The sequence below is a fragment of the Oncorhynchus mykiss genome, chromosome 19 (assembly GCF_013265735.2).
Source record: "Oncorhynchus mykiss isolate Arlee chromosome 19, USDA_OmykA_1.1, whole genome shotgun sequence".
In the NCBI taxonomy this organism is placed as follows: Eukaryota; Metazoa; Chordata; class Actinopteri; order Salmoniformes; family Salmonidae; genus Oncorhynchus; species Oncorhynchus mykiss.
The window spans coordinates 10,927,778-10,948,276 of NC_048583.1; the positions used below are offsets into that span (position 1 = coordinate 10,927,778).

The 20,499-nt window shown below is 45.2% G+C and overlaps 1 protein-coding gene across 1 annotated transcript in view; it reads right to left on the bottom strand.

The window, feature by feature from the left end:
• The window catches only part of LOC110498648 (hedgehog-interacting protein), a 47,290-nt gene that overhangs the window by 10,349 nt on the left and 16,442 nt on the right, over positions 1-20,499 (bottom strand). The window contains exons 5-10 of the mRNA XM_036954278.1: positions 12,940-13,091; positions 9,607-9,780; positions 8,408-8,551; positions 7,694-7,815; positions 4,816-4,939; positions 3,877-4,013 (exon numbers count right to left, since the gene is read on the bottom strand). Coding sequence (XP_036810173.1) covers positions 3,877-4,013; positions 4,816-4,939; positions 7,694-7,815; positions 8,408-8,551; positions 9,607-9,780; positions 12,940-13,091 — 853 coding nt within the window. The remainder of the gene's footprint in view (positions 1-3,876; positions 4,014-4,815; positions 4,940-7,693; positions 7,816-8,407; positions 8,552-9,606; positions 9,781-12,939; positions 13,092-20,499) is intronic.

Below are 20,499 nucleotides of genomic sequence, written 5' to 3' on the forward strand. Positions count from 1 at the left end.
AAAGATATAAAACTGTATTTTTTTGTGAAGAATCAACAACAAGTGGGACACAATCATGAAGTGGAGCGACATTTATTGGATATTTCAAACTTTTTTAACAAATCAAAAACTGAAAAATTGGGCGTGCAAAATTATTCAGCCCCCTTAAGTTAATACTTTGTAGCGCCACCTTTTGCTGCGATTACAGCTGTAAGTCGCTTGGGGTATGTCTCTATCAGTTTTGCACATCGAGAGACTGAACATTTTTCCCATTCCTCCTTGCAAAACAGCTCGAGCTCAGTGAGGTTGGATGGAGAGCATTTGTGAACAGCAGTTTTCAGTTCTTTCCACAGATTCTCGATTGGATTCAGGTCTGGACTTTGACTTGGCCATTCTAACACCTGGATATGTTTATTTTTGAACCATTCCATTGTAGATTTTGCTTTATGTTTTGGATCATTGTCTTGTTGGAAGACAAATCTCCGTCCCAGTCTCAGGTCTTTTGCAGACTCCATCAGGTTTTCTTCCAGAATGGTCCTGTATTTGGCTCCATCCATATTCCCATCAATTTTAACCATCTTCCCTGTTCCTGCTGAAGAAAAGCAGGCCCAAACCATGATGCTGCCAGCACCATGTTTGACAGTGGGCATGGTGTGTTCAGGGTGATGAGCTGTGTTGCTTTTACGCCAAACATAACGTTTTGCATTGTTGCCAAAAAGTTCAATTTTGGTTTCATCTGCACCTTCTTCCACATGTTTGGTGTGTCTCCCAGGTGGCTTGTGGCAAACTTTAAACAACACTTTTTATGGATATCTTTAAGAAATGGCTTTCTTCTTGCCACTCTTCCATAAAGGCCAGATTTGTGCAATATACGACTGATTGTTGTCCTATGGACAGAGTCTCCCACCTCAGCTGTAGATCTCTGCAATTCATCCAGAGTGATCATGGGCCTCTTGGCTGCATCTCTGATCAGTCTTCTCCTTGTATGAGCTGAAAGTTTAGAGGGACGGCCAGGTCTTGGTAGATTTGCAGTGGTCTGATACTCCTTCCATTTCAATATTATCGCTTGCACAGTGCTCCTTGGGATGTTTAAAGCTTGGGAAATCTTTTTGTATCCAAATCCGGCTTTAAACTTCTTCACAACAGTATCTCGGACCTGCCTGGTGTGTTCCTTGTTCTTCATGATGCTGTCTGCGCTTTTAACGGACCTCTGAGACTATCACAGTGCAGGTGCATTTATACGGAGACTTGATTACACACAGGTGGATTGTATTTATCATCATTAGTCATTTAGGTCAACATTGGATCATTCAGAGATCCTCACTGAACTTCTGGAGAGAGTTTCCTGCACTGAAAGTAAAGGGGCTGAATAATTTTGCACGCCCAATTTTTCAGTTTTTGATTTGTTAAAAAAGTTTGAAATATCCAATAAATTTCGTTCCACTTCATGATTGTGTCCCACTTGTTGTTGATTCTTCACAAAAAAATACAGTTTTATATCTTTATGTTTGAAGCCTGAAATATGGCAAAAGGTCGCAAAGTTCAAGGGGGCCGAATACTTTCGCAAGGCACTGTATTTTGTGAAGTGCACCAGTCCCTCCTGCAGCAAAGCACCCCCATAACATGATGCTACTACCCCCGTGCTTCACAGTTTGGATGGTGTTCTTCGGCTTGCAAACATAACGTTGGTCATTATGGCCAAAAAGTTATATTTTTGTTTCATCAGACCAGAGGACATTTCTCCAAAAAGTACGATCTTTGTTCCCATGTGCAGTTGCAAACCGCAGTCTGGCTTTTTTATGCAGGTTTTGGAGCAGTGGCTTCTTCCTTGCTGAGCGGCCTTTACGGTTATGTCAATATAGGACTTGTTTCACTGTGGATATAGATACTTGTGTACCCGTTTCCTCCAGCATCTTCACAAGGTCCTTTGGTGTTGTTCTGGGATTGACTTGCAATTTTCGCACCAAAGTACATTCATCTCTAGGAGACCGAACGCGTCTCCTTCCTGAGCGGTATGACGGCTACGTGGTCCCATGGTGTTTATACTTGCGTACTATTGTTTGTATAGATGAACGTGGTACCTTCAGGCATTTAGAAATTGCTCCCAAGGATGAACCAGACTTGTGGAGGTCTACAAGGTCTTGGCTGATTTCTTTTGATTTTCCCATGATGGCAAGCAAAAGAGGCACTGAGTTTGAAGGTAGGCCTTGAAATATATCCACAGGTACACCTACAATTGACTCAAATTATGCCAATTAGCCTATCAGAAGCTTCTAAAGCCATGACATCATTTTCTGAAATTTTCCAAGCTGTTGATAGGCAGAGTCAACTTAGTGTATGTAAACTTCTGACCCACTGGAATTGTGATACAGTGAATTACAAGTGAAATAATCTGTCTGTAAACAATTGTTGGAAAAATGACTTGTGTCATGCACAACGTAGATGTCCTAACCGACTTTCCAAAACTATAGTTTGTTAACAAGAAATTTGTGGAGTGGTTGAAAAACAAGTTTTAATGACTCCAACATAAGTGTATGCAAACTTCCAAATTCAACTGTTTGTTTCCCATGCCAATAGACCCCTTAAAATTATATTGAAATTGAGAGAGAAACAGAGAGAAAATAAGAGAAGAGGCCCTGCTCAGGGTCCCTGCAGCGCTGCACTTGCCATGGGACTTGTGAGAGAGTGAGTATCACGGGACAACTGAATACTCCTGACTGGAACCAGGCGAGTCATTTAATGAGGAGCAAGCCCACAACACGGCTCCATAAGAGGACAAATTGTAAACATGTGTCAATGGGGCCCTGTTGTGGGAAGCCAGCCCAGCTCAGCACAGCCCTCCACCATTCGCCTACCCACACACCATTTACAAATCATGAACAAAAGCAAAAATCTTCAACTAACACCACGCCAAGATACTGGCAAGTCCCATGGTTAACCCTGTGTGCCCGTTGTATGCCAATATGGATAATTAGTTTTCTGCAAAACATGAGCTCACAGTGAGTCCTTTTGTCAAATGGGGATACAATGAATTGGGTTCAGTGGGTTTGTTGATGTAGCAAACCTAACCTCACCTAAGATGGTATGACTGGTAGGCTGGTAAACAATAACACAGACCAGAAACATTCATCACCAGGTGGCCAACTACATGCCATATCAGTAGGCTCTTTGAGGCCTGATGCTATCGTATGGAAATTACCATATAATCCTTCAGGAAGCAGGGAGACTTTAATATCCTGCTGCTGGAACGTGCCATGGAGGAAAGGTGACACGGAGGGAAGGGATGGAGGTATTAGTTCCCCTCACACAGCGTGTGTGACCTCTGTTGGTTTTCTGGTCCAATATCATGAATATCACTCGAATAACGGCTTGAATTTGAGACTCCGAGGAAGTTTTTCCCCTCACTTCCTAATCTCAGAAACTCAATTGGAGCAGTCTTGTTTCTAAACCCAACCGAGTGGAAACATGTTGAACATTGACATCGCACCCCAGGGATGTACTATGTAAATACATGTACCATTGTTCCATATACAATGCCCCAATGATTCTGAACTAGAGTTTTCCACAGTTTTGACATCTGTCATTGGGTGTAAACACGGATTTCAGGATGGCTTGACACTCTGCAATCTATCTTCTGCATCCAGACCCTTTGTTGACAAAAGCTGTCACTCATAACATCAGCTCAGATGTAGAGAGACACCCAGAAACACACAGAAATTGACATATAATAATGTGGCTATACATGTAGGGGCCAGCCTTTAGACTAGAGAGTTGGGTAAATGGCACCCTATTCCCTATTTAGTGCGCTACTTTCATAGTGCTCTGGTCAAAAAGTACTGCACTATATTGGGAATAGGGTGCCATTTGGGAAACAACTTTTGTGCTGGTTCTACTGACCTAGTTGGTCCTCTCCGAAGCCCAGGATATGTCCCACCAGAGCGGAGCCACAGGAGCTGCTGGTCCCCAGACACAGAGCTTTCTCCTGCCACTGGTCCCTCGCTGCCCCTGAGCCCTTCTGGAGGATCCGCAGGTTCCTGAAACGCACACACACAAAAGCACAGCACAACATCAGCACACTGTTACAGTAATACTAGCATTAAGCACAGGTCAGGGGTCAGCAAAAACGGCACATTGTTTCCTTCTAGGTCACAGCACAACAGTCTTGTGTTTCAGTGCCTTAGTGTGCATGAAGTCTTTTGGTTTCCAAATAAACATGATGCCAAAATCCTCCTCGCCCTTTCACAACAACGTGCCCTTCAAAAACTGTAATGAGACTAAGTAGCTGCGAGTCATTTTTCCAAACACATTGCCATGATGTCTCAATAGCGTACTTCCTTCAGCGTCTTTATTTCCTTTGTTTATTCAAGAGGCGAGGTTTGACTTCAGCGAGAGAGGAAGATTAATTATCAACCAATGAGACGTGTGAACAACACGAGGCCGTAGCCAAACGGACCAACCAACCGGGGCAGGAAATCACGTCTCCATTTACAGTGAATGAGCCTGAGCAGTAGTAGTGTCAGTAATGTGATAGTAATGTTTTCCCCCCAACGTGGATGGAACACTGGGTTTATGTTGGCACGGTGACCATGGACAGAATCAGGGGATGGACGTCAATTGGCATAGTGTTTACCTCAGAGTTACGTTCACCATAGCAAAGTTGGGTTACTGAACACAGCTGTTTGTGTTTGTTCAATTCAAAGTCAATGAACACTAGAATCGTTCGAGAACGTTCCAAATGAGAAAACAATGTTTGATTCAAACTAGCTACACATTTAATCTAGATCATTTGACGATAAATAAAAACCCTGTTATAATATTTAGAACTTATAAGCTTACCCGTTCTTGTCTCCGAACACATAGCTCCCGTAGAGCCTTCTGGACTGACAGCCTCTGTAGATGAACCCTCCCACAGGTGCTGCTCCTCCACTGGTCGCCAGGTCAAAGATGGACGCCTCGTTCTCTACAGAAACACACAGATACACAGGCCTCAGATCAGTATCATTAAGATGGACGCCTCGTTCGCTACAGAAACACACAGATACACAGGCCTCAGATCAGTATCATTAAGATGGACGCCTCGTTCTCTACAGAAACACACAGATACACAGGCCTCAGATCAGTATCATTAAGATGGATGCCTCGTTCTCTACATAAACACAGATACACAGAACTCAGATCAGTGTAATTACAGAGGCTGTGCCCCAAATGGCACCCTATTGTCTTTAAAGTGCACTATTCTTTTAACCAAGGCCCATAGAGTTCTGGTCAAAAGTAGTGCACTATACACAGTATATAGTGCCATATGACACTTGTAGATCTCTACAAGCTCCAAAAAACTAATTCAGAATTATTGTGGTATTTTAAGTCAATTTGTGTATCCCTCCAAAAAAATTACTTCTTGGAACATATATAGCATTTGTCAAAAGGTATTATTTTCAGCCTAAGATAGCTGTCATTTGACAGCTTGACCAAAATATGACTAGCTACATCTTAGATATTACACTCATATAATATGGGCGACGCAGGGATTTTCACTCTGTTTATTCCCTACACTCTTAGAAAAAAAAGTTCCAAATTGGTTCTGTGGCTGTTCCCTTAGGATAACCCTTTTCGATTCAAGGTAGAAGCCCATCTTGGCGTTCTACAAAGGGTGCGCCTATGAGGACAGATGAAAAATCATTTTTGGTTCTAGATAGCACCTTTTTTTCTAAGAGTGTACAATAGTATTCTCTGTGGTGGCAAACATGGCACCAATCCTTCACTCTGCACCTGGAGCTGCCATGGTCGGACCCCAGCCTAATGACTGTGACTCCCTGAGACCTGGAGCTGCCATGGTCAGACCCTAGCCTAATGACTGTGACCCCCTGAGACCTGGAGCTGCCATGGTCAGACCCCAGCCTAATGACTGTGACTCCCTGACACCTGGAGCTGCCATGGTCGGACCCTAGCCTAATGACTGTGACCCCCTGAGACCTGGAGCTGCCATGGTCAGACCCTAGTCGAATGACTGTGACTCCCTGAGACCTGGAGCTGCCATGGTCAGACCCTAGTCTAATGACTGTGACTCCCTGAGACCTGGAGCTGCCATGGTCAGACCCTAGTCTAATGACTGTGACTCCCTGAGACCTGGAGCTGCCATGGTCGGACCCTAGCCTAATGACTGTGACTCCCTGAGACCTGGAGCTGCCATGGTCAGACCCTAGCCTAATGACTGTGACCCCCTGAGACCTGGAGCTGCCATGGTCGGACCCTAGCCTAATGACTGTGACTCCCTGAGACCTGGAGCTGCCATGGTCGGACCCTAGCCTAATGACTGTGACTCCCTGAGACCTGGGTGTGATTTATGCCCACTCTAATGAGTCCTGTTTTCCCTGTTGGTGTAGGAAGAGAAAAGGATATCCATGTTTACTGCCATCTGTCACGAGTCCATTAGTACGTAGTGGAGGGTGGTTTCAATTACTGTGACTGAGGCCTTGCCTTGTTAAAAACAACTTTGCTAAACTGGATTAAATGTAATGTAGGGCTTTAACCACCACGATACCTCCTCATTAACATTGAAACTGAACGTATTAAGTGATGGTTGTACTAAATAGCGCAGAAGGTTGATGATGGAGTTTTAGTGTATTTTTGGGACAACATGAATGTAAATCGTTATGTAGTCATTACATGGGAATAATGGACATTATGATGTGAGGAGTTCTCGCCCCTATTAGGGTGTAATCAGATATCAGTAATCAGGTAATGAACTCCACCTCCATCATGGCAATAGTATAATCGGGGCCGGGGTCTGGGTTAATTTGGCCCAACCAGTGATCGTCCTGGGTGAGAGGTGGCCAATGGAATGGGTGGGAGCTTTAAACTAGGCTGAGGGGCTGGGAGGGAGGGGGTTAGGGGGGGTTGTTTTGCGGGTGGCTGAAATAGCACTCATTGTGTGGTTATTAGAACCAAACAAACAGCTCTACATGATTCAAACCAAACATCAGCACTCATTTCTTCATTGTGTTAGAAAGAGTGTTCTGGTGTCGATTATGCTCTTTTGACGTGCACCAAGGAGAATATGAACCCCAGATCCTCATGGCTCTGTTTAGTGTGCTTTCAACTATACTAACCCATCATCAAGATATTCATCGTGGCTGACAACTATAAATCCTAGTCATGGACACAAACTCGCATTCCCCTGGCAACGATATGCGAGGACAAATCGTTTGTGGATCACAATAACTTCTGATACTTTTTAAAATATTTTTTACTCAGACACACTGTGTACTGAACAAGTTGGAGGCTGACCAAATACCTCATTCTCACAACAGGAAAGAATCCAGTTGTGTTCCAAAAAAACAGACATCGTTGTTCTCGTGCAGAACACAGAGTAAAATGAAAGGTTATCCAAAAAGGTCATTTGTGAGGAATTCCATCATATTCTTCCACACTTTCCCAAGGTGAGAGAGGACATGGAATGAGACTGTAAGGCAGACAGAGCTATTTTCATAACAAGCAACATTAATATCCCATTGATGTATTCCAGACAGACTCCTAAAGGGCACTCTCAGGCTCCTAAAGGTCCCAAATGGCAGCCTGTCCACTATAAAGTGCACTCCTTTTAACCAGGGCTCATGCACTCTGTTCAGAAGTAGTGCACTATATAGGGAATAGGGTGCCATTTGGGACACATCCTCAGTGTTGTTAGGGAAAACCATTAGAAGAAGGAACTCACCGTAGTCTTTCCCCTTAGTGATCGCCAGTATTCTCCCTGCAGACGCGTTCCTACCGCTGGCGTCCGTGCACAGGATCAAGAGACTCCCGTTGTTATCCGTATGATGCCGGTCCACGGCACACCTGGGGAAAGACAGGAATGAACGGATAAGTGGGAAAAACATTGGAACGCCATGACACTGTCCATCTGCGATGATGCGTTACTCCCTGAGTGTCACCTTGGGGTGGTTGTGCCACATGATAAAACAGTGGCATGCAACGGGGATACTGTAAATCAATAGCTGCATATCTCACACACCCAGCTACAAGTCAGTAAGATTGATGAACACGTTCTAATGAAACTCATAGCCTAGTACAGTCAATCTATGATCAACCTTTTACCATGTCAAGACACAGAACAACCGAGGCAGTAACACACGGAGTGATCTGATCATGTCCATAGTTGAGAAGATACACACTAGAAAGGAATAGGTGCAACAGTCACTCATAATGAACTGTCACTCAGAATTAACTGTCACTCACAATTAACTGTCGCTCACAATTAAATACGACATACTATATACTAATATTAATATATGAGAAGATACACACACACACCATAGTGAAGTATTGGTGGGATTTTCTGGGTGGGTACAGGTATCAGGTATGTGAAGTATTGGTGGGATTCTCTGGGTAGGTACAGGTATTAGGTATGGCCATGGAGCATTTCACTCACCTGCCTGGGTCATGCAGTCCGTGGGCAAATATTTCTGGTGGCTGGTTGGTGCTGTTGAAGTAGGGGTTGTTCCTGGGTATGGAGTAGGGAGCCGTGCAGCAGTCTGTGTCCACGTCCACCCTCAACACAGACCCTGTGAAATCACTGCAGACAGCACACACAAGAAAGGACAACTGGTTAGTTGGGAGGAAACTGTTGGAGGTGGAAAAACTGTAGCTACTGTCTTGGTTTACTGCTGCCATATTGCTTCATCTTGCCAAATGTTAGAAGACTTACTGTCCTTTAAGTTTTTGGGAAATGGCCTACAGTGGCCTAAAAAATACCAGCAGAAAGATGGCCATAGAAAGATATCCCATAGACAGATACCCATAGAAAGATGTCCATAGAAAGACTCCCATAGACAGATACCCATAGAAAGATGTCCATAGAAAGACTCCCATAGGCAGATAACCATAGAAAGATGGCCATAGAAAGATGCCCATAGAAAGAAGGCCATAGAAAGATACCCATAGAAAGATGGCCATTGAAAGATACCCATAAAAAGATTGCCATAGAAAGATACCCATAGAAAAATGAGAATAGAAAGATGGCCATAGAAATATGAGAATAGAAAGATGGCCATAGAAAGATGCCCATAGAAAGAAGGCCATAGAAAGATACAAGATACACATAGAAAGATGGCCATAGAAAGATACCCATAGAAAGATGGCTATAGAAAGATGCCCATAGAAAGATGGCTATAGAAAGATGCCCATAGAAAGAAGGCCATAGAAAGATACCCATAGAAAGATGGCCATTGAAAGATACCCCAAAAAAGATTGCCATAGAAAGATACCCATAGAAAGATGAGAATAGACAGATACCCATAGAAAGGTGTCCATAGAAAGATGTCCATAGAAAGACTCCCATAGACAGATACCCATAGAAAGATGGCCATAGAAAGATACCCATAGAAAGATGGCCATAGAAAGATGCCCATAGAAAGAAGGCCATAGAAAGATACCCATAGAAAGATGAGAATAGAAAGATGCCCATAGAAAGATTCCCATAGAAAGATTCCCATAGAAAGATACCCATAGAAAGATGGCAATAGAAAGATACCCATACTAAAGATTCTGACAGAATGATCCCCACAGACTAATCCCCAAATAGCCTACATATTGCCCTTGACCTTTGACCCCCTGACCACTGGGTCTCACCTAAGGCCGTCCATCTCCTCCATGTCGTCCAGGGTGATCATGCCATCTCCCAGGACGATGTGCAGCAGGCCGTCAGGGCCAAACAGCAGCTGTCCTCCCAGGTGCTTCCTGTGCAGCTCTGCCACTTCTATCAGCATCCGCATGGTCCTACTGTCCACCACATTTGGGTTTTTCCTGATCAACAAAATTAAATTGAAAAGTGTTCGATCAAATGCATTGTTTCTCATATCTTCATACCTCCCCACCATTAGGTTGTGGGATCTTGTTTTCTGTTTAGTTTCTGTAGCTTGACAGAGCTGTGTGCTTTCGTTTTTTGACTTTGTTATTTTGTTTGGTGTCATCAATAGATACGATGTACGCCTACCACGCTGCGCCTTGGTCTCCTTCTACCAACGAGAGCTGTTACACCTAGAGTGTATTGTTTCATATCTCTATGAGAGGAACCTAGAGTGTATTGTTTCATATCTCTATGAGAGGAACCTAGAGTGTATTGTTTTATATCTCTATGAGAGGGACCTAGAGTGTATTGTTTTATATCTCTATGAGGAACCTAGAGTGTATTGTTTCATATCTCTATGAGGAACCTAGAGTGTATTGTTTCATATCTCTATGAGGAACCTAGAGTGTATTGTTTTATATCTCTATGAGAGGAACCTAGAGTGTATTGTTTCATATCTCTATGAGAGAAACCTAGAGTGTATTGTTTTATATCTCTATGAGGAACCTAGAGGGTATTGTTTTATATCTCTATGAGAGGAACCTAGAGGGTATTGTTTTATATCTCTATGAGAGGAACCTGGAGGGTATTGTTTTATATCTCTATGAGAAACCTAGAGTGTATTGTTTTATATCTCTATGAGAGGAACCTAGAGTGTATTGTTTTATATCTCTATGAGGAACCTAGAGTGTATTGTCTCATATCTCTATGAGAGGAACCTAGAGGGTATTGTTTTAAAACTCTATGAGAGGAACCTAGAGTGTATTGTTTTACATCTCTATGAGAGGAACCTAGAGTGTATTGTTTTATATCTCTATGAGGAACCTAGAGTGTATTGTTTTATATCTCTATGAGGAACCTAGAGTGTATTGTTTCATATCTCTATGAGGAACCTAGAGTGTATTGTTTCATATCTCTATGATTAACCTAGAGTGTATTGTTTCATATCTCTATGAGGAACCTAGAGTGTATTGTTTCATATCTCTATGAGAGGAACCTAGAGTGTATTGTTTCATATCTCTATGAGAGGAACCTAGAGTGTATTGTTTTATATCTCTATGAGAGGAACCTAGAGTGTATTGTTTCATATCTCTATGAGGAACCTAGAGTGTATTGTTTTATATCTCTATGAGAAACCTAGAGTGTATTGTTTTATATCTCTATGAGAGGAACCTAGAGTGTATTGTTTTATATCTCTATGAGGAACCTAGAGTGTATTGTTTCATATCTCTATGAGAGGAACCTAGAGGGTATTGTTTTAAAACTCTATGAGAGGAACCTAGAGTGTATTGTTTTACATCTCTATGAGAGGAACCTAGAGTGTATTGTTTTATATCTCTATGAGGAACCTAGAGTGTATTGTCAGAGGCTTGCGTGATGCTTCAATACATTCCATACCAAGGGTGGACAGTCTTAGGGGTCATAGTGTGTGCATGCTTTTTCTCCAACCAAGTCCTAACACACCCATGCATTAACCAAAATGAGCCCTAAACATATGTTGACACTATTGGGGCCTACTACACATATTGAGACAAAAGGTAAAGAACGTTTGAGACGTATATTTAAAGGATGTCCTGATTAAACAGAGAGGTGCTCATGTAATGCCTGGATGGGAAAAAGAGCAATTATGTACGTGAGTAAGATGATACCACTGCAGGAGAAAATTCTGACATGTAAAAACAAGCTAACTCACCGACAACACGCCAACGAGAAGAGTGTTTAATGAGCTTGTTGTCTGGAGACATTGGGTTTTAGATTTGACGCTTCATTAAAGCTCAGAGTTAGGACGTTATTACGATGTTGGGGTGAATCTCAACTCAAAGCTGTAACTCAAACCCATAAAGTGATGTCTTTCCAAGTCCAGAGAAAAGATTTGGCTTCATGTTAACAGCCACAAAATGTTTAATGATGTGTTATTTTGGGCAGGGTATTTAGACAGAGAGGTTCTTATTATTTTCCTTCAGGGTCGTTACTCTGCCAGGAAGAGATGGACTATTTCACACTGAGTGACATACAAATACCAACGCCATGGCTCCTCCTCAAAACGCCAGCACCGCCAAGATTATAACAGTTTGAAAAATGAAGTCTTTAAACCGAGCCATACAGTGATTATAATAATAAAAACGTAATACTTTAACTAGTATAGTTACGAGAAGTTTGTTTTGTTAATCACGGATTGTTGTGCAACGGAGCTCTGGTATATCACCTGCAGAGCCACAAACATCTACAGTTGTCATTAGCGGCCATTTTCAGTTTTCAATAAAAGCAAAAGCTGTCAACGTCAGAAAACACGTTTCACTGTGCAGGACTTGACTTGGCAGCTAGCCGGCACAGGCTCCATTCAAAACTCACTAGAAAATAAACATTTCCTGTTCATCAACTGTACCGTATACTAGTGATGGTGAACAAAATAGTTGTTACATATCGGGATATTATTTTTGACGATGTATGGTATTGTTTTGACAGTATCACAATGTTATTTGTGTTCTAGTTGGCTGTACCTGCTCCAAAACTCCAGGATTTTCCCCTCATAGCTTGTTCTCCATCTTCTTTTTAAATAGGGAGCCAAGATGTTTTCAGCACTTTTATTTTCCTGACTGATCAAGACTCGTGTTCTCATGGCTCTCTCTCTCTTGTCTCTCTGCAGCAGACATATGGTGAGCAATAGGTTTGAAACTTCGAATAACATTGCAATGAAATTACAGTGCGAATCGCAATAAATATCATATCGGCACCTAAGTATCATGATAATATCGTATTGTGAGGTCCCTGGAAATTCCCAGCCCTACTTTATACCTGCAAACATTTATCTCAGGAATATCGACACTGAAATCCATCTTATTTAGGCTTTGCTTGTTTCTGCATCGTCATTGGTTGAACCATGTGTGGTCAATGAATGTATCTAGGGGGTGGTTGGTTTGGTTTCTCCTATTTTACCTGGAGACGGTGCCCACAGGACATAGATGTCAATTCAACGTTTATTCAACTTTGGTTCAATGTAATTTCACAGATTTTACCTGGAGACGGTGTACTCGACCACACGCAGGACGTTTCTGTACTATCAGTGGTTGAACCGTAAATGGTAAATGTTTGGCATGGGTTTCTCCACTAGTTACCTGGAGACGGTGTACTCGACCACGCGCAGAATGTGGTCGTGCGGTCCGATGGCCCAGCGCTCCTGGTTGGTGGTGTAGGAGACGTACAGCTTGCCGTTCTTCTTGTAATTGGGGTGGAATGTGAGACCTAGCAGACCCCTTTCATCTCCTGCCTGCAGTCAGAGGACAAATATAAAGGACCAACAAGTTAATTATGTCCCTACTTTTTCTTTCTTTCTTTCTTTCTTTCTTTCTTTCTTTCTTTCTTTCTTTCTTTCTTTCTTTCTTTCTGCTGCTTGTGCTGTAGTAACTAAAGTCAAAGCCAACCTATAAACCACAGCCAATCACCCTTCACATTGTCAATTTCTCTCTACTTTTCTCACTATATTTCTTTCTCTCTCGTCTCCTTCCATCTTGGTCTCTGTAGATACCCAGTGCCCACCCCTCCCAACCGAATCCCCCTCTTCTGTCCTCCCCACATACCGTACCTCCACTACCGCCCTCATTGACTACTGCATTACAAACCATTATAAAACATTTGACTCCAGCCAGTGCTCCCCCTCGATCCTCCTCCAGCCCACCCCACCCCAGCCCAGCCCAGCCCTCTCTCTCTCTCTCTCCAGCTTGTCCTCGGGCCCCTGCGACGCCCAGGCCATCCCGGCGGCCTCCATTGTCCGGTGATTTGTGTGTGTAATCTTTGGGGGATATCCGTGAATGCTATGCTGAGTGGCTGAAAGAATTTATTAGCTCACTCGTAGTTCATAGAGAACACAAAAGTGCAGAGTCCTTCAGCCCCCCCCCCCCCTCCCGCCGCACCATGCAAAATTTGAGGACAGAGATGGAGGGGGGAAGAGAAAGAGAACCTAAACAAGGACAGGGCTCCCTGCACCCAGTGTCTTGGCAACATGTTTAGAAACCATCTAAATTGCTTGTGTAATACGTAAACCTTTGTCTCACCCCGGAGGCAGCTACATCAGTCACAACTCTGGTGGTCCTCCCATCATAGTTAGCTGTAATAAGCAGCTATAGCATTTCAGTCCCTAGGCAATGCAATCAGGTCTTTGTGTTTCTCTCTCTCCCTCTCTTAACAAAAGAATGAACAGAATGCCAGGCTTAGGTGTTAACGATGTTTAAAACGTGCCCCCTTACATTTTTGGCCATATGTTGTTGTCCCCCCCTCTCCAAAACAGCTCAACCCCCATTCCTCCCTCAATAACAGAAGCATTGATGCTGGCTGGCGTGGATGCAAAAATCGACCTCAAAACCCCCTAGAATGGCTACCTCACTGAAGGAGGCAAACCAGCAGCATCAACATCAGCCAGAATCAATGCCGATCTGCCTGCGTCAACCTCTTGGAATTCCCTCTCAAAATATTTAAAAAGGAATTTAGGCAAAGAGAGCGAGGAGGTCTGGCCTTTGTGTTAGGCCTACAGTGTGGAGGCATTAGCAGAGGTGTAGTCCCGGGTCACAGGCCAAGCAACACAGATCATAAATTGGTTAAAGTGTACTGGATCCCCCAGAAACTGTTTGGACGGCGAAGGGCAGAACCCAGTCAAACATTCCAATGGAATGTGATGTCCGTGTCGTCAGCCCTGTTCTGTACGAGCTAGGCCTACAGTGATCAGACACCGGGGTCCTTTCAATACCACCGTTAAGATAAAAAATGCGAACGTTGACGAATAAATAAGAGTTCCTCTCGACGAGAATTTATGAGAACTACTCAATGTAAATTCCGGTGTTGCTCAAAATAACAGGATTTATGTGGGGTTGGTAGTGAGTCCAATAAACTGCACATTGACAGTAATGAGTGGGACATGATTCTAGTTTGCCACAGACAACCATTCCCGTCCCTCACCTTAAAATGATTGACCCATATGTCAGATTTGGGATGCAGTGACCCGAATTCCCCCCATAAACACTGAGAAGGAGCGGGTCAACACAAGAATTCCAAAAGGAAGGAGCTGTTTGATCTTCAGCTAAAAGACCACTAAAACACAGAGGCGGTAAATGGGCTGAAATATTAGCTCTCTCGCTAATGACTGCTCGTCATAACCAGAAGGCATACGGACGGCAGCAGCGCTAACACCAGGTCATAAGAAACAAACACTTGGAAACTAGGCCTGAGTTCCAAATGGCACCCTATTCCCTACATAGCGCACTACTTTTGGCCCAAACCCGCTAGGGAATAGGATGCCATTTGGGACACACCCCAATTCAATCTTAACTCCTGATTAGGAGAAGAGAAAAAATACCTTGGCAGATGCATCGCTATCAAATTACTGCCAAAGCTACAGCAGACATACTGTTGACAATGTAAGTAGGCAGCTCTGCTCCAAGTGATAGACAAAAGAACTCATTTGAAGTGTTTGTGTGTTGAGTATTAGTTCCAGTTAAAATATAAACAAAGTGAGGTTTCACTATCTTCCTGCTCTACTGTGCGGAGTTATTTAGAGGAGAGGTACTGGGTGTACTGCAGTGGAGGCTGGTGGGAGGAGCTATAGGAGGACGTGCTCATTGTAATGGCTGGAATGGAATCAATGGAACGGAGTCAAACGGGGTTTCTATATGTTTGATCTGTTTGATACTGTTCCATTAATTCCATTCCAGCCATTACAATGAGCCCACCTCCTATAGCTCCTCCCACTAGCCTCCTACAGGTCCTCTGACCACCCCCTTTTCTGGTCATGGGAGAACAAAGCCTAGTAGCAGGGGGGGACAATGGCCATCGATGATGTCATTGTGACACCTCTGTCAGGCCCTCCACAAATCACTTCAACGCCTTGACTTGAAAACAAGCTTCCCTCCTTTTCTCCTTAAACTGTTCTTCTCCTTCTCCTTCCTTTTTTACGACCACCATCATTCTTCCTCCCAGTGTGGTAGTGGGCTCTGGTGGAATCTCAAGGGGCTGTGTCTGTCTGTCTGTCTGTCTGTCTGTCTGTCTGTCTGTTGATGCTCCACCAACACCTGCCTCCAGATTCACAGCGTAGGCCGGACATTGTTCTTCCGTTTTTGGCCGTTGTTTTTGGTGTCAAGAGCCAGGCGAGGCAGAGTTGGAGTTCTCACCAGAACATCAGCAGCATTCCATAGAGCTGTGGAACGGGAGCCGGAGCAGGGAGCGGAGCATAGTGAGTGGCTACCGTTTCCAATCCCGCCAGGCAGCTGCCTTTCTGTTCCATGATGCATGGTTTGGCTCCCTGCATTGTTAGCCCAGCGCCTTTTGATCCTCATTGGCTCTGGCAATCCTCACAAAAATACATTCCACTACGAGGAGAGCTGATTGGAGAAAAACAATGCAGTCCCTTTTACCTCAAAGGCAATCTGAAATGTTCACACTCATTCAGCCCCCCACCTCCCCCTGGTTACTCCAGCACAATGAAACCAGGGAGCCAAGTCAACCCCCCCCCACCCCACCCCCCCCCCCCCCCCCCCCCCCCCTCCACCTGTTAACACACATTAATCCTATGACAAGGTCGGAGCTTAGACCAGAGATCACTCAGTCTCATAACGAAGGGAGAGGGGAGAAAAAACTAAAGAGACCAAACCACCCAGCCCAATCAGATTGGATGCAAAACCACTTTTATAATGGAGGAGGCAGCCAGGCAATTTCCTGTATCACACGACATGTCGGCCAACAGAGTAATGTTTTGGGTCTACGACTCCATCTTGATAAACTACGACTTTCACTGAACTTTCTCTTGACGTAATCCAGCGTATGTTCCTCTTCCCATTACATAAATAGGATAACAGTAAGATTAACATTGCTGCCCCCCCTCCTTCAGTATCAGCGCTTCAGTTCTCAGAGGGAGTCAACAGTAGGAGTAAGAGCTAATTTATCATCCGCAGGGCACTTATCTCCGACAGTCTGAGAGGAACCTCTACTCTCTCTGGTTGAGTTAGCCTGACAGTCTGAGAGGAACCTCTGTTCTCTCTGGTTGAGTTAGCCTGACAGTCTGAGAGGAACCTATACTCTCTCTGGCTGAGTTAGCCTGACAGACTGAGAGGAACCTCTACTCTCTTTGGCTGAGTTAGCCTGACAGTCTGAGAGGAACCTCTACTCTCTCTGGCTGAGTTAGCCTGACAGTCTGAGAGGAACCTCTACTCTCTCTGGCTGAGTTAGCCTGACAGTCTGAGAGGAATCTCTACTCTCTCTGGCTGAGTTAGCCTGACAGTCTGAGAGGAACCTCTACTCTCTCTGGCTGAGTTAGCCTGACAGTCTGAGAGGAACCTCTACTCTCTCTGGCGGAGTTAGCCTGACAGTCTGAGAGGAACCTCTACTCTCTCTGGCTGAGTTAGCCTGACAGTCTGAGAGGAACCTCTACTCACTCTGGCTGAGTTAGCCTGACAGTCTGAGACGAACCTCTACTCTCTCTGGCGAGTTAGCCTGACAGTCTGAGAGAACCTCTACTCTCTTTGGCTGAGTTAGCCTGACAGTCTGAGAGGAACCTCTACTCTCTCTGGCTGAGTTAGCCTGACAGTCTGAGAGGAACCTCTACTCTCTCTGGCTGAGTTAGCCTGACAGTCTGAGGAACCTCTACTCTCTCTGGCTGAGTTAGCCTGACAGTCTGAGAGGAATCTCTACTCTCTCTGGCTGAGTTAGCCTGAAAGTCTGAGACGAACCTCTACTCTCTCTGGCGAGTTAGCCTGACAGTCTGAGAGGAACCTCTACTCTCTCTGGCTGAATTAGCCTGACAGTCTGAGAGGAACCTCTACTCTCTCTGGCTGAGTTAGCCTGACAGTCTGAGAGGAACCTCTACTGTCTCTGGTTGAGTTAGCCTGACAGTCTGAGAGGAACCTCTACTGTCTCTGGCTGAATTAGCCTGACAGTCTGAGAGGAACCTCTACTCTCTCTGGCTGAGTTAGCCTGACAGTCTGAGAGGAACCTCTACTCTCACTGGCTGAATTAGCCTGACAGTCTGAGAGGAACCTCTACTCTCTCTGGCTGAGTTAGTCTGACAGTCTGAGAGGAACCTCTACTCTCTCTGGCTGAGTTAGCCTGACAGTCTGAGAGGAACCTCTGCTCTCTCTGGTTGAATTAGCCTGACAGTCTGAGACGAACCTCTACTCTCTCTGGCGAGTTAGCCTGACAGTCTGAGAGAACCTCTACTCTCTTTGGCTGAGTTAGCCTGACAGTCTGAGAGGAACCTCTACTCTCTCTGGCTGAGTTAGCCTGACAGTCTGAGAGGAACCTCTACTCTCTCTGGCTGAGTTAGCCTGACAGTCTGAGGAACCTCTACTCTCTCTGGCTGAGTTAGCCTGACAGTCTGAGAGGAATCTCTACTCTCTCTGGCTGAGTTAGCCTGAAAGTCTGAGACGAACCTCTACTCTCTCTGGCGAGTTAGCCTGACAGTCTGAGAGGAACCTCTACTCTCTCTGGCTGAATTAGCCTGACAGTCTGAGAGGAACCTCTACTCTCTCTGGCTGAGTTAGCCTGACAGTCTGAGAGGAACCTCTACTGTCTCTGGTTGAGTTAGCCTGACAGTCTGAGAGGAACCTCTACTGTCTCTGGCTGAATTAGCCTGACAGTCTGAGAGGAACCTCTACTCTCTCTGGCTGAGTTAGCCTGACAGTCTGAGAGGAACCTCTACTCTCACTGGCTGAATTAGCCTGACAGTCTGAGAGGAACCTCTACTCTCTCTGGCTGAGTTAGTCTGACAGTCTGAGAGGAACCTCTACTCTCTCTGGCTGAGTTAGCCTGACAGTCTGAGAGGAACCTCTGCTCTCTCTGGTTGAATTAGCCTGACAGTCTGAGAGGAACCTCTACTGTCTCTGGCTGAGTTAGCCCAACAGCTGTAGATGCAGTGTGACAGAGCACAAGAACACAGCATGAGATATTTGTCTCACAGTGAATATATTTTATTGCGCGTCCGCGCCCCTAGCCCTGTCACACAGGCTAACACACTTCAATAAGAGTGTTAGGCGAACCCACACTGCTCAAAGCAGATGTCTTCATTCCAAACCGCTTTCGCCCCATTGCCTTTGCAGCTGGCTGATGTAAGCAACCAACAACGGCGTCGCTCTATTTGCACATAGGCAATGTGTCACCATGAATGAAATCAAAGCCAGCGTATTGTCAGCCACCGCTGGATACAGGGAGACTAAGTATGGATGTTGGGCTGCATTCTCTCTCCTTCAACAGCATCTGGAAGTGGTTCCCGCTCGAAACAGAAAACCCAAAACAAGTTAACTGTCTGAGCACCTCAGTTAACGCGCCGTGATGGCTTTATAGTCAGCATGACACTATCAGGTGTTAGTACTGAGCTGAGACGTGCTGAACACGCCGTGTGGTACAGTTGGTAGTGACGAGTCGGAAAGATAACAGCGCCCTGTTCAGGACTGTGCCACACGGTTTCGCACCGTGCCCGCCAAGCCGCCTTCACCACATCTGAGCCACAGCCTGGCGGTGGTGGTGCAAGTCTCCGTTTAATCACAAAGCAGCTGGGAAACAATCAGTCAATCAGTTGTTAGAGATGAGAGTATCTGATCCAATGGGCTTGGAGGATGGTGACTGTGACGCCTCCGGGACAGATGGACAGAAACAATGTCAAACAGGGCAAGTTTGAGAGAGGACTCTGTGTGTGGGAGAAGGGGTGTTAGGGAATGTCGGAATTAGCAGGCTTCCTACCGGGAAGAGGACGCCAGCAAGTGCGTTACACACAATCAAGTAATGACAGGAGGGGAAGGGGAGATTGGGTGTCAGGGAACACCCACGGTGCAATGAAGAGAGAAGGAGAGCCTCCCTTGCTCCCTCCCTTCGGCAGCATTGTGTCTGAGCGGGTCATCTTAATTGTCACGGGGGGGGTCGGCAGAAGGAACCACAGAAGGAACCACAGAACATTACAATCAAAGCATGTGGCAGCTAGGGGAGTCAGGGCAATGATAAACCCTTATCTTCCCCTCTCAGTGAGGCTCACTCCAGCCCACCCTTCTCATCTCCCACTTCCCCTGAGGCTCCTGGGTGTTCTATATGTATAGAGAGAACTATGTCCTGTTGATGCAGTGAGTAAACACCTCAGCCCCCCCTGGTAGCCCCCTCTGGATGCCCCCCCTAGTATCCCCCCTGGTCCCCTGATGCTGGGGGCCCCGTGCGGCCAGAGTCTTGTAGCAGCCAATAGCCAACATCACAGAATAGGACTCAGGGGGGCCTACCGGCCAGCCTGCCGGGTCTCAAGCCACTCTCTAATTGTCATAATGATTGTTTTATCCGCTAGCAGTTAGGTTTAATGATGATAAGACAGCAGGAGGGTCATCCTGGGTTCCCTGTGGGCCTGTTTGCATGTCCATTCGCTGGGGTCCGCTTCACTCCCTGTAATCTCCACTGTCCTCTTTCTAAAGGAACGGTGGGAGGCATGCGTGATAGATAAAATTCCTGTCCAAAAAGTGTGCCCCCTCCTCCTCCTCTTCCCCATTTCCCTATCTCTGGACACTATCAGTTCACTCTCAAATTCAAAAACTACAGCTATCGCCTTGGATACGGATAAACATCATCAGGGGCCATATGTATTAAGAGTTGCCTTTTAACTCACACAATGACCTTGATTACATGGACAGGGGGAAAGATGATCCCAGATCAGTACTCCTTCT